At 40.0% G+C, this 14209-nt stretch overlaps 1 protein-coding gene across 5 annotated transcripts in view; it reads right to left on the reverse strand.

The window, feature by feature from the left end:
* Window positions 1-4534: 4534 nt before the first annotated feature.
* Window positions 4535-14209, reverse strand: part of PDE7B (phosphodiesterase 7B) — a 174516-nt gene continuing 164841 nt past the window's right edge. For all 5 annotated transcript variants that reach the window (XM_057407869.1, XM_057407887.1, XM_057407860.1 and 2 more), the window contains 5 exons: window positions 12413-12504; window positions 11224-11368; window positions 9109-9205; window positions 6245-6325; window positions 4535-5700 (listed from right to left, as the gene is read on the reverse strand). In XM_057407869.1, coding sequence (XP_057263852.1) covers window positions 5483-5700; window positions 6245-6325; window positions 9109-9205; window positions 11224-11368; window positions 12413-12504 — 633 coding nt within the window. In that variant the 3' untranslated portion in view covers window positions 4535-5482. The remainder of the gene's footprint in view (window positions 5701-6244; window positions 6326-9108; window positions 9206-11223; window positions 11369-12412; window positions 12505-14209) is intronic.

Consider the following 14209-nt stretch of genomic DNA (forward strand, 5'->3'; position numbering starts at 1 on the left):
TTTTTAGGACCTTCACTCTGGGATCCATTCTGCAATTCAGCTTGCAACCGATGAACACACAAAACCCACTTCTTACTCTGATTCTGAAGGATGGTTTTAAGAAAGTAAATTTAAAATGTTGCCTAAGTTAACACTGAAACAAAATGTATTTCCAGCTTCCATATTCTGTTCAATTGTATTATTTTCACTACACAAAATATGTGAGAGTTGTTACTGAATAATTTGAGGTACAAAAAAATTCCGGCTTTAGAAATGTATCAAAGTGAAGAAAAGTCCCCACAGTGCCAGTCTTCCATCAGCAATGACAACTGTTTCTCGTTTAGAAATACAAAATACTTACCAGTGTAGAATGTCAATACTTCCCATGTTTTTATTTAAACTTTGCAAGTTTCTGTCATGTTGTACATATATATAACATGATCTGCAACTGAGAAACAAGAAAATGGAGATTAAAACTTATTGATGGTATTAAGAAGAACTAGTTACAGGAACTGAAATAATAGTAAAAGAGAACTGCCTCTTTAAATATTTCAACAGGGAAACATTTTCCCTGGGGTTTTGAGAATCCTTCTACTACATGCATAAGCAGAAATATACGGAAATACTTTCCTTGCTGGTAACTCCATTTAAATTCCTGCAGCAAGGCTAAGGGTATAAATATAGAGAAAAATTCTTCTGGGAAACAGCGCACTAGGAAAGTGATTATCCTGTTGGTAGGAAGGCGCAATGGTGGCAGGATGGATGCAGCAGGACTTTTGCTGCATTGTCAAACCAGAATGTCTTCTGCAAACTAAGGAGATTCTTTCAGTCAACTGCTTCTACCAAAGAACTCTGGACACTTCATTCTCCTTTTTTTTTTTCTTTTTTTTTTTTTCCGTTTTTATTAGTTGTCATTCTTCAACATGATGAATACTTACAGCAGTATGTTAAAAAAGATACAGTTAAGTCTCTTGGCATCACTGCATAGCAGTCACAGCATTTTCACACAATCTAGTGCTTCCTTTCAGAATGATGCATATGGCATATATACGCACATATGGGGGCTGCTTCTTGGTCCCAGTGAAGTTGGTGGGACCAGTTTTTGGCCCATAGAGTTGTATAAGGTATGTGAATATGTATATATAAAATGCTTTACAATAAACATGACATATACAATCTTGAATTCCAAGATAAGCAGAATATATTTTACATCCAAGTCAAACTTACACTCTGCACTTTTATGTACCTAAAATATTGTATGGATTATAGAAACAAATAATAGAATAATACTTTGCACCAATCGAAGTAATTTGGATACATATTTATGGCATAAGGCTTGCCTTGAATTTGTATTTTAGAGTGGCTTTTTTGGATTTGAAGATCCTAATTCAATTTTTATTATTGATTTTTATGGGCCACGAGTGGGGGATTGTGGTGTCAAGAGGTGAAGGGGTGTACTTTATGGACAACTCAGATGAGTGACTCAAAATACAAGGCTATAAACCTGAAGATTATAACGACTGTTTTTCCTTTCTGAGGAGAGTCCATTTGGAAGAGCTGGTATGCATTCTGTCTGTTTTGTTGGAAACTTTTAATAGCAATTTCAACCACAGACTGGAAAATCTGGTGAGATAGCTATGCAGTGTGAAACAGGCGTATCTCATTTACTGTGGTAGCAGCCTTTGCACTGATCATTTTTGGAGACTTATTTTCCTCATGAAAACCAGTAGTTTATACAAAAATAATTGACCCGTGTTGTAGATCAGGTTAGATACAACTGCAGATCATGTGGTTCATTTTGTTTGTGGTTATTTTTTTTTCTTCCATAGACTCTATTTAATTTCAGCCACTTTTCTCTCCATTTCTGTATTTCAAAGGTACACATTTCCAGTATTCCTTCCCCCCCCCCCCCCCCTTTATCTGGTGGTTGGAACATTGGCTTTTAAAAACCCAAAGGTTGGTAAAATCTTTAGCAAAAATACGTATGTATTCATTACTTTAACCAGCCTAAAGTTTAACTTATCACCACTTTATTATTATTATTTTTGTAATTTATACAGAATTTGCCTCTTGGATAGTGTGAAATCTGCATTTTAAGTAACTAGGTTTTAATCAAATTACTTGTATGGGGCAAGCATTTCAAGCTCCTATTTTTAGCAGTTTTCTGCTTGTTTCCTGATATGAAAAACCTACCCAGGTTTTAAAACTTCAGAATATTTTAGCTGCACTGTCCCAATAAGAAAGAAAAATAATTTACAAGGGCTTTATGTAAAGTGGCTAATAGGGCTAGCAAGACAGAAATCTGTATTATCTACATCGGTGTTTTTCTGTTATGTGGCTCTAGCATTCTGTTGGCATCCTGGGAAGAAATCCCAGTACAGACATGTTCTCCAAACTAGAGAATACCAAATATGTATCACGACTGTATATACTGAGCACCGGTGTTGTTGGGTTGGCTGTATCGGGAATGGTTTCGCTTCTGCAGGAAATCAGGTGGTAAAATTCTGTATTACATACCCTGGTGAACCTGGCTGCCAAGCATCTGCTGCCAGTGCCTCACTTTTCAGCGCACCTGACGCAAACTGGCCTAGACCCAAACTTGAGTAATGGGTTTGGCTCACAAGTGCAGAAGCATTTCTGGAGCCACACTGAACCTATTTCAAGCATTGTTTCGTTAGGGTGATTGAAATCTAGCAAGTGCGTTCAGTGCACCAAAAAAACCCACAAGTTTCAAGAGAAACTTTTCAAAGTTGGGAAGTTTTAACTTGGTAAGCACAGACTTGTAATGGGTCCTGTAGGCTCTAATTACAGGTCTTAGTTTTATTGTGGCTGTAACAGAACTTCATTTCTACCTAAGCTTTTCTGTTGGGCCCATTTTCTGGAAGCTTCTCAGAAACAGCTTAACATCTGTCAACAGCTTTTTATGCTGCTAGACACTAGGTTTGTTTAACAAAACTTCAGAAGGTTTAAAAAAGAAAATGGCTTCCATTTTTTAGTAAAAAGACAAAACAAGGGAAATTACATCCTTTCGTATGTACTTAAGTGCTTCTAAGCAGCATTTTACACTGCTTGGATATCATCTTAATAATTGTCCCAAATCTGTCAGAACGCAAAATACACATAAAAAGCTTCAAAGTGGTAATGTTTCCACCCCCACCATTAGGTGGTTAAAAAGACATTTATGCCCTGTAGTTAGAAATAATTTTATTCTACTACAACTCTGTCTCTTTGCTTGGCATGGTACTTCTAATATGTGAGTCCCATTGAGAAGAGGGAGGAAGAAGAATGTTTTCTACTGCTGATAGCTTACAGAACAGTAGAGAAAAAAAAATTGTACTCAGGATGCTTTGTGTTCTCACAGTGATTTCCATCTTCCTGCTTCACTGGATTTCAGTCTCTCTAAAGATACATGGCCAATGAATTAGTAGAGTAAAATATTCTTTACTAAAACTTACTTATGCTTTTTATTTTCCTTTAAACATATGAGTCATCTTCTAAGCACTTTGTCTAATCAAGTCAATATTCCCTGTAACTGAGAAAAATTACATTGTGTTTCCCCTTGCATGCCTATGAGTAAATACTAATTTTCTCAAACACCAACTTAAATAGCTCTTTCTTTGTTGGCCTCTACCAGGTATTCACATCCAGATGTGACTACATGGCCATATCTGCTAATTCTTTTGGAAAACTGCTATACAGGTTTGATGTACTGGGGCTTTACACCACCACCATACTTTACCTAAATGTAATTAATTTTTCTGGGGGCAGAGGTGAAGGGGACAATTGCTTTGGTGCAATGCAGTAGTGTCTGAGAATACAATCTCATTGAAATGATGGAAGCTGAAGTAAAGTTTTATAAAGACTATTCCAGCTGAGGTTGTTCATGGCATAGATAAGGCCATGGATCTTTCACAAGCACAAGACTATAGAAAATTCCTCAGCTGCTATGATTGTTAAGAGGGTTTTTCTTGATACTCAGACGACAGCCCATTTTTTTCCTTCATTGAGACTAATCTAAAAATCAGTTGTATATTTTTTAATGAAAAGAAAAATACAAATGCATTTTGATGCTGGCTATCTTAGGAGGGAATGTGGGGAAACATCTCTCAAGAAAACAGTTGGACTCCAGGATTATTAGACTGCTATGCTTTGTAGACCACTAAGCTATTTAATGAAAAATCAAGCTCTCGAATAAATGATCATCCGGTCAAACTGTTAAATTATATGGTGGTGTTGTTGTTTTGTTTTGTTTTGTTTTGTTTTTTTTTTTTAACTTAAAACTACAGGCTCTGTGAAGCTTTTGCCTAGGCCAAATGTGCAAGGTGCCATGGATTAAAACACTGACCCATATGGAATGTGTTTGAAGTTTTCAAGAAGTTATCCTGCCAGACTTCATTCCTTAATGACCTTTGATACACCTTGGGTAGTGGAAAGGCAGTTCAGAATCATATTTTGTGATCATATGATTTTGGCAGCTATCAGAAGATGAAGTATGCTAAAAGTTAAGGCTTTTATCCACAAACAATTGGTGTATATTAATAAACTCTATACCATATTTACAAATGCTTTCTCTTGTATTAAAACTAACAGTATTCTGTTCACAGTGCCAATGTTTTTACAGGTAGCAATCCCACAGTACTCCAGTATTTTGGCATGGGAATCAGTAGCGCTTTGTATTTACAGAAAATGTACACATGAATATAAACACGTTACTTGAAACAGTACTCAAAAGATACTTCTGTTTGTGTTTCAAAGGTTTAGACTGTACAACACCTTCCCTTTTGGTTGCGAGGGAATACTGTTCCTTGCAATGAGAAGATGCCTGTCTTTTATCCAAAGTGGCATAAAAATGATTACCAAAATGAGCCTTGTTACACTGGAGTTGTGTATACACAGAGTAACTTCAGTCCAAGGTTTATAGATCTTGTTTAGTGCACAGAATACAAAAGTTAAAAAGGTTTTTGTTTTAATTACTAAAATAACCAGACTCTCTCTGCCCTCTGTGAACGCTGTCTCACTCAGCCAGTGTCCTCTGGATGCTGAAGATGCTGGTGGTTTAATGTGCAGCCCAGCTGCCAGCTTGGAAAGCGTACAGTGCACTGGGCCTATATACATATGTCACAGTATGACTCATGGTAAATGACTTTATAACCAAGAGTGCCTCTAGTTCCCCTGTTCTCTCAGGAATCTTCCCTGCTTCACGGCAGCCATAACCAGCCCGGCTTCAGTACTGCTGACTGGGACTCTGCATTCAGGCAGTTCGTGATCAGAAGTGATGAACGGCACCAGGCATGCACAGAATGAAGAGAGGGGAGAGGAACATGAAGGAGATCCAGAAGTGAATCCAGCAGAACTGTGGGCTTGTTTGCAGTGACCCTTACAGCTTCTGCTTTGCCATTTCTTCCCTTTCCATGGTCTTGACAACCGGCTTCTAGCTCCCCAGGGTGAGTGCTGTGATCAAGACGGAGATAGCAGTGCTATGAACAAAAGTGCAAAGTTGCCACTAAGGAGTCTCTTCTTCATTCAAAGTCTGTTCTTGGCTGCCAGTCACTTGACCTGAGTGGTCATTGCTCCTACTACTGCTGTGTTGCTTGTGGAGCAAACTCCTCCACTTGGCCTTGTTCCTCCTGAGATGGTTTAGCATGTTTTCAGATAGGGGAGTATCACCTGTAAACTGGGCCCACCTTTCAAAGAGTGGCTCTACAATGTACGTCATGAACCCTGGGGAAACACACAAAAGACAGCAGGTGAGGAACAAATTCATCACATGAGTGCATTGCACCACAGAATGTCTCAAGAGGATACAGCAATGTAAGTGGCAAAAGCTCTGACTAGAAGTAACAATAAAGCCGCAAGCAGTCATCAGTTCCTTATGAAAGGCACAGCTTTTGACCAGCTCATATGACAAAATGTGTCTGTATGTGTATGTGTAACAATACAGTCTGTGAGAGACAGCATCCTTCTCTGAGGAGATTTCAGACTAGAAAGCAACCAGTACTTAATCACACACCGGCTGCAATTTTTCTCCACAGATATTAGAATGGTCCCCTTTTTGCCTATACAATGACTCCTTTGTCTTTCAATTGCATATTTGGCTTGGGTAAGGTTTATTTTTTAATATTTTGTTTAGAATGTGAATTGTGACTCTTATGATACCTGCAGTTCTTATTGTTAAAACAACCAGATGGGGGGAAGTTTCTCTTTGAGCTTGTGCCATACTGAGATGAGGCAGACATGGGGAGAAGAGAATGGAACTAATACTTACCGATCTGTATGCTTGGTATTGTATCCTTCTGTTGATTACAAAGGGGGCTTATTTCCAGTTCAAATTTTTGTTCCAGGTCACCTGCAGGGAGAAAGAAGGGAAGGTAGATTTATGCCACTTTCATCTCTTCTCCATACCTATACCAGATATTTACAGTGACTGCAACTGTGTGGATTGGATCAGCTGGAATCTTACACCAATGACAACCACATTAAATGTCTAAATACTTTTTTTTTTTTATTTTTCTTTTTAGGTCTCAGAGAAACTGAGTATCCATACAAAGAAAAATTCTTCTAAGGAAAGATGACTTTTGAATGAACATTAAATCCACTGCTGGCAGTCCACAGCTGTGTGTGCACTACCAAATAAGGGCCAGAACATGGGGTTAGGCAACTTGTGTTTATGTGTCAACAACTATGGAATTAAAGTTATATATGTGGAAGAAGGATGAAATTAGAAGTTTGATTTATTATTGTGGTGTACGTGGGTATCAGGGCTATGCCTATGCCATTGCATAGTTTTGACTTAAATGCTAGTGTGCTTACTCAGGTTCTATAGCCCTGTATAGAATACGAGAATACCATGTGCACTTTTAAGCCTTGCCCTTCCTCTCTCTGCAGCATGCAATTTCTTCTTAAATGTGAGGGGAATATTTTCAATTAGATATTTAGAAAATATCAGGGAAACACTTCTGGCTTCCCAAACAATCAAAAGCAACAATTCAGCAAAACAGACAAAATAACAGTTTGTCATGTTTCCAAATGTGCAGTTCAAATGTCTTCCTTTTCTCCTCTAAAAATATTTGATTGAAAAAAAGAGTGTCTCCACTCCAGTGGACACATAACCCATGGATGTCCCCTCTAGGTATTCTGAATTGAAAATGGTTGACCTGTCTGGCTCAAAGTGTATCAATATGTTCTTGTCTTCGACAGGTCATTTAATTGACAGGAGTAAGGTTTTTCCTTTGCATGGTAAGAACTTAAATGATGGTCAATTTTCTTATGCTTCGAGTTGCTATAAAAGTAACTGCATGAATTAGTTGTGAGAGCTTTCATGCTGGAGAAAGCCTTCCAAGCAATTTTAAATCCTCACCAGAAAAACTGTTCATTAATGTTGCTTAGATATTAGCCACTTTCTTGAATCAATCTTGAATTGTTTCTCGCCAGTTCCAATTTTATATAAACAGACCGAATTGCATTACTTACCTCATGTTCCTAATTGGCTGTTAAAACATCTGAGAAAGCTAAAGTATTTTTTCTAGGAAAAGTTTGTGTTAGGAGCTGCTGTAGGCATCAGGTGCTCCTTGGAATGTACCTCAGTTGTGTATTTTATTTGCTAATAGAGGTAGTGTAGATGCACTAGATGACTGGAAGATCAGGATCTGAGTCTCTATTAAAATGGCATTAGAAATGTTTCATACAAAAGATGTTAAAACTTTGTATGCCTTCCAGAAGGAAGATTTAATAAGGCACTAATTGTGGTATTACCTGCCCCATCTATAATTAAAACATAAGTGCTATGGTTTTAAAATCTTTAACTTGATGACAAAAAGCCCAGCATTGTTTGTAAGGGGGTAGAGAGGTCTACAATAACATTTTAAAGTGGTATGTTAATGCTAGTTAATACTGATTTTGTATCACTTACCAGGATTATCCAGCCACCAGTGATAGTCAGACCACAGTTTATGCATATTCTCCCACATGAATGCTTTTTCTCCCTGTAATGCCTCTAATTGGCCTCATATGCTCCAGTGTCCCCTTTAGGAGGTATATTATATTTTAGATACTATACCAATAAATCTTGAGTCCTGGGGAAAAACCTCTTTGTAAGAGTTGGGAGTGCTGCCTTTCTCAGCATGGTCCCTCAATGCACTCAAGGTGAGTTATCGCACAACTGGGGCCTTGTCCTCATGAGCTGGATATTGATTATACATCTGACTAAATAACCTTGCATCTGGCAAATTGCTTATGTCGCCTCAAAAGCATCAAAGGCAAAGACATTTCACCAGCCTAAATTGACACTGGCTGAACATTAACTTACTGATCTATTTGTCCTTGTTATGGACTAACTGTACCAGGTACCAGCTCTTATGTGGCTTAATTGCGTACTGCAGAATTTTAAATGAACTGTGTGCTCTTCCAGTGTTAGTGCCACTTGCCTTTGGCTCTCAGGATGCTCCAAACAAAGAATTTAGCAGTGATTAAACTCTGCTGCACCCTGTGCTGTAGCACAGCATGACCTTGCCTATGCACATAGTGCCAAATGGTGTAATTACTGTGTTTCAAAAAAATCCCTGCCTGACTGCACTCTCTGCGGGGGTTTGAAAATATTTGCAATAGGTCCTAGCCGAGCTTTGGCTTGTCTGCTTTGGCCCTTTCAACAGCACTGGGAAACACATTTGAACCCTTTCTCTGCATTTGTAGGCAGAAGAATGTGTCATATTTGGGAAACAGCGAGGGTAAGGCTCCCATCAGAGCTGTGGCAGAAGCATGAAAAGCAAGATAAAACATAATGGACAGCAGTAGGATTTTCGTACAGTGTAGTCCTGGTGCTGTTTCAGCTCAGAAACACTAATGGTCAGAGAAGAATCCAGCTGTGGGCTCTCTAGCTGAATTCAAGCACTGAGGCACAGCAGAGCCTTTCCTCCCTCTTGACACTGCTACAGGAGCAGTGAGGGCAAAGAAATACTTGATGCTTTTCTACCTCTTCTCACTTCTAAAATAAGGCAGAGTTTCTCTTCAACAGCTTGTTCTTGAGGGACATCTGAAGGCAAACTGGGTAAGCTGAATGCTACCTCTGCCTTGCCAGACAAAAAGCCTGGCAGGCCGAGGAGAAAGGGGACTGCCACGTGTGAAGGGGCTGACCTTGCCGGTAAAACTCTTCGCAGACCCGTTCGCTCCACTGTTTGCTCAGATCCCAGAGCCGGCAAGGGTTGCAAATGTCAGCGCACTTGAGCGCAATCTGAAAGCAAAGAAGATAGATTAGGGGTGAGGAAATATGTTACTGTCCAGCAGTGCTTCAGCAGTCAGTCAGCAGTCATTAAACTCCCAAGCTTCAGCAGTGATGTTGGGAAGGGTTAAGATAGGGTTAAGATCACCTTTTAGAGATGCAGCCTCATCCAAATAAGCCTTGTGAGGAAAAAGCATTTATTTAAGCAGCAAACAAAACTTTCATTCAGCCCTCTGCTTTACTGTAGTGAGAACAAGAGGAGGGCCAAATTCCAAAGATGCAAAGTGTTTTGGTTATTTCTTGCAAGGAGTAAGCCAACAAAAACCTCAGGCTGGCTCCTGCTGACTGCCTGGCTCAGTACCTATGGCTGATGACAAGGAAGGGAAGAGCCAAGCTGGTGTATTTGGGCATCATTTCTCTGTGGTCTCAGTGAGTGACCTTGTATCTCACTTCAATTACACTTCATCTTAATGTCTGCATATTTCTGTTTACAAAACAAAGCACAGGGCTCTCTGTACTGCCCCTGGCTTGGTTTCACTGAGTTAACTAGTACTTTTAAGTGCTTTGCAGGAGAATGAGTACAGGAGGGCAAGAGGTTTTTAAAATCAAGTAACTGCTTCAGAAAAGTAAACCATGTAATAGTCCATCTTACTGCCTAAGAACAAGATGTCATGTGCCTCATTTCTTCACTGAACACAGTCAGTTACCCTGACAGAGGTCAGAAATCATTCTGACACCTGAGAGGAAAGCGTAAGAAATATCTCCTGTATAACTTCAGACCTGAAAACTGGAGGAGGGAAGTCTCCAAGTCACTTTTTTCTCTGGATTAAATTGATTAGCCTGAATGGTACTGTCACTAGGACCTTTACTGTCACAAGAACCTTTCAAACATTCTTTAATTTATCTTGATCAATCAACATTTTCTGAAATTTTTTCTATTCCTTCTTCCACAACTAATTCACTAAATAAGTGAACCTCACCATGTCTGTGCCCTAGTTCCTATCTTCAAGAAAACACATAAGAAACTTTCTGCCATAGTTGAGATCTGTAATCCCTCTGCATTTGGCATTTGCACAGCTTTCTTGCCTGATCTGTCCAGAAATATGATATGCCCATTATCCTGCCCTGCATAGTCCATTCAGAAATCTGACACAACACTGTGTTGGATGGAGGACAGGTGAGTAGATTACTACATTTCCCATGCTGCTGGAGGTGGAAGGATTAACAAATCAGTACTTCCTTCCTTGCAATTGGCACCTTTCCTGTAACCTTGACAAATTTATAACATGTAGATGTTTGTTTTCTAAATGATAATGATTACTTAAACTCCTTTATGTATTTAAGAGTGAAATTAATGTTGTTTCTCCAGAGAAGCAGGTATATGAAGCTATTTTAGTCAAAATAATGCTTCATTAGGTAGAATTTTATTCTGAAGAGCCCGTTAATGACCACAGAAGAACCAGCCTGAATCTATCTGATTTCTGAATAAAGCATGGTTTCTTCATTAGCTGGGTAGATCCACTGGAGAAGCACCTGCTGCCATGGCAACAGCTGTCTCTGCAGAGGCAGTTTCCAAGCATCCATCCCAGGAACAGGGTTGGGCATGTGGTGTCAAGCTGGCTTGGAAAGAACACAGACAAGGGGGCTCTCCTGCACAGTGCCAGCAAATAACACCAGTGAGGTAGTGTCTGCAGAAGAGAGAATGTGATTGAAGCAGTATCTGGCAAGAGAAACAGTGGTCTGGAAATAAAATAAGTAATAGCTTATCTTCGTTTCCCAGCAATTGACACTCTCCTCTATCTGTGCATGCACAGCTTTTTAACTGAAGGAAATTACATAAGGAAGTACTGGAGGTTCCTTATGCTTGCCTGACATGCCGGGTGGCAGAAGGAAAGTGTTTATGGTGATAGGTGAGGAGATGATGATGTCCAGACACACTATCGTATCACTATTCTAACACATACTAGGAGCTACTGTGACTTGAGAAATTAATAAAAAATGAGAACGGAAAAATATTTTTTTGACATTACCTGAAGCATAAAATGTCTGTCTTGAGCATCCTCCAGCCTCAAATCCTGATTGTCGAGGTGAGATTTCAGACGGATCAGAAACTCATTCTGCCTGTTGATGTCTGTTGCCAAGATCAGGGAGCCCAACTGCTGCTCGATGTCCTGTCTACAGTTAAGCAAAATAATCCCCTTCAATCACCAAACCACTAGCTCAAAACAATCTGCTACAAATCAGAGCTACCATAAAGATTCTCTTTCTTTATGGATCCAATCTGACCTCTTTGGTCAGTCTCTGCTGGGGTTTGTGGGGCACGACTGATCTAACTGCCTAAATGGGTTCAGAAGGAATAGATAACATAGGAGAAAAATGCCTGTTGGCATAACTGGTTCTGAAAGCTTCTGAAAAGTACTAGGAAAGTGAAAAAACCCAAACAAACCCAAACCACAAAAAGAAACCAAAACCAACAAACCCAAAACAACAGCATAAAGCCTCTAGAAAAATGGTCACATCTTAGATGCTCAGAGCTAGGTGGTGAATACTGCAGCTTTGAAGTTGTGAAGGACTAGACTGGAGTCCTTTAAAGTACAACTGATGTTATTGGTCTTGTGCACAGGATTTCTGGAGGGATATGGAGCTTATTGCTTGTTTATATTCTCAGTAAGGTCACCTGTGATTAAAATTTTGTATTGCAGGCTGTTCACTGGCTCAGTCTCTACTCCTAACACTGCACAAAACCAGCAGGTAAGAAGTTAGCATCAACCTGGCCAAGGTGCACGCTGCTGCTTTTTTTTTTTTTGCTTCACTTGAAAAGATGGTGAAGACTGAACCACGCCTCCTGAGCAGTCCTGATGCTACTTGACCAACTGCTTTATTTTTCTATTTAATGTTTTTTAATACCTAAATCTTTCCATAATTGGTTGGTGCTATGTAAAATGAAAAATACCAACAATGGTCCTGAAAAGGTCTGTTCCTGCTGTGACTCCCAGTGTTCCTCACCCTGACAGTGGCAATTCCTGTGCTGCAGAAGTGGCGAGGTCTTAGAAAATAGCGCTGCTGTATAACCTTGTCTCAGGATTTCTTACTGGCACAAATTGAGGACAGTAAGTTCAGCCTACTCTGAAGCCTGGGCCTCTGCCATTGTCCTTCCAAGAAGAGTAAAGGAAGCCACAGGCTAGTTTCAGTGATGCAATTCTTCCAGTGGACACTTACGTCACCTCCTTGGGCAGGTGAGCGAGGAGCCGTGACTCTCGAAGCATGCCTATCGTTGACCGCCAGTGATGATTTTCTAGCACTGAAACATTCTATGGAGGAGTAAAGGGAATAAATTCAAGGATTAGGCATGTATCCATGGTACAGACACAGATTTGCTGTATCACACAATGCCTAGAGCAGGCTGGAAGTGCTGAACATGAGCCTAAAATGTGTGCTTTTTAGCACACGCTTGGACTTGAGGAACTGGTCTGGATTTCCACAGTTAAGAACCTTGTGCTTCCACGTTTCCTAGCTAAGGTCAGCCCTAGAGTCCAGCTATGAACAGAGGAGCTAATCTCATCTGAGTGGGAGGTAGCTTGCATTCTAACAGATTTATTAACAAACTAAAGTGCAAAATCGTATTTTTACCTCCTACTGATCCCAGATTGACTTCTCAGCTTCTAGAGTTTGAATGCAGAGTGGACAAAAAAAAAAAAAAAAAAGATAAACTGCCAAATTTCCCTTGGAATAAGGGAACTGGAAGCTGTCTGCAGCTGCTCTGTGAAAGCAAGAAGAGGATCAGTATCACTGAGCATCTGAGCATCTGCAGGCTTCAGCAGCTCAGCCTGCAATAAATTTTGAGTCCTTTTTGTTTGTTTGCTTCCAACTAAGTGGAACCAAAGTTAGGTCAGAAAAAATTCCTAAGGAATAGAAACCCAGCTTCCTAGGTTGTCTGTAAATTACAACAAATTGGGTATCTTGTGTCTGATGACTTTATATTACTATCCTAACACACAATGCATTTGCCAATCATCACGCATTTAATTCACAGAATACTTTTTACCACTGAACGCCTCAAAAACATCACTTGTTCCAAAACCCCTAACACAATTGTAATTCACAAAAGCATCTGCTTGCTGCAGAGAAGTGGTCCCGTGGAACACCCCTCCAGTGAATGGCAGAGTCCTCATATATCCACAATGTGCCCAGTGTGAGGGAGACAACTGTCACCTGACACCAGGGATACTCTCAGGGGAGTTGTGGCATTTCATCCCTGTTTTGGGCAGTTCATGACTTTTGTGGTAGATAAGCACTGGATTAAAAAAAACCCAAACCAATAAAACTTTTTGGGCAGGTAGCAGAGGAAGGACTCCACCCTGTCACTGCCAGCTGGGAAACTAGAGTCAGAATCCCCCTCTCTGGCCACTGTTAATGTCTGGCTCCCTTCTGCAGGGTCCCACAGCACTGCGAGGTAGCTGTGGTAGTACTGCCTTTCCTGTTGGATGTGACACACAGCTTCCACTTCTTCGAGAAGGGCTGAACAGTATTTTCTCCTTAAGGCTTTCCCATCCTCCTTGGTAATTCGGTCAGATCTGGTGACTGTTGGAACACTAAACACTGCCAGCAACCAAGATCCAATCTGGATTTTCATCATCTTGTCAGTATTTTTCTTGAAATTTCATGCTCAAAATTAGTGCAAAGGAGAGACCAAGGTGAGAGCACGAATTGGATTGATTTCTTATTATGATATTTTCTGCAGTACATTCTGTTGCTTTTGATTTCATACAATCACTGATATGTTGCCTTTGTGTGTGTGGGTTTGGGTTTCGTTTGTTTGGTTTTGTTTGTTTCCCTACCCCATGGATACTGGGGTAAAAAACAAAACCAACCTCAAAACTTTCCAAACATGCAAAGATTAAGTCCTTTTCCTTGGAAGAGCTGACAGACTCAGAACTCAGGATCAGCTGTGCAATATCTGCTTTTGACAGGAATTTTGTTCATCAGCCAACTTAAATATCCCTCTTCTCTTTTTGC

This window comes from Pezoporus wallicus, unplaced genomic scaffold, assembly GCF_028554395.1.
Source record: "Pezoporus wallicus isolate ANWC-B61680 ecotype Strahan unplaced genomic scaffold, APGP_CSIRO_Pwel_v1 contig_3817, whole genome shotgun sequence".
NCBI lineage: Eukaryota > Metazoa > Chordata > Aves > Psittaciformes > Psittacidae > Pezoporus > Pezoporus wallicus.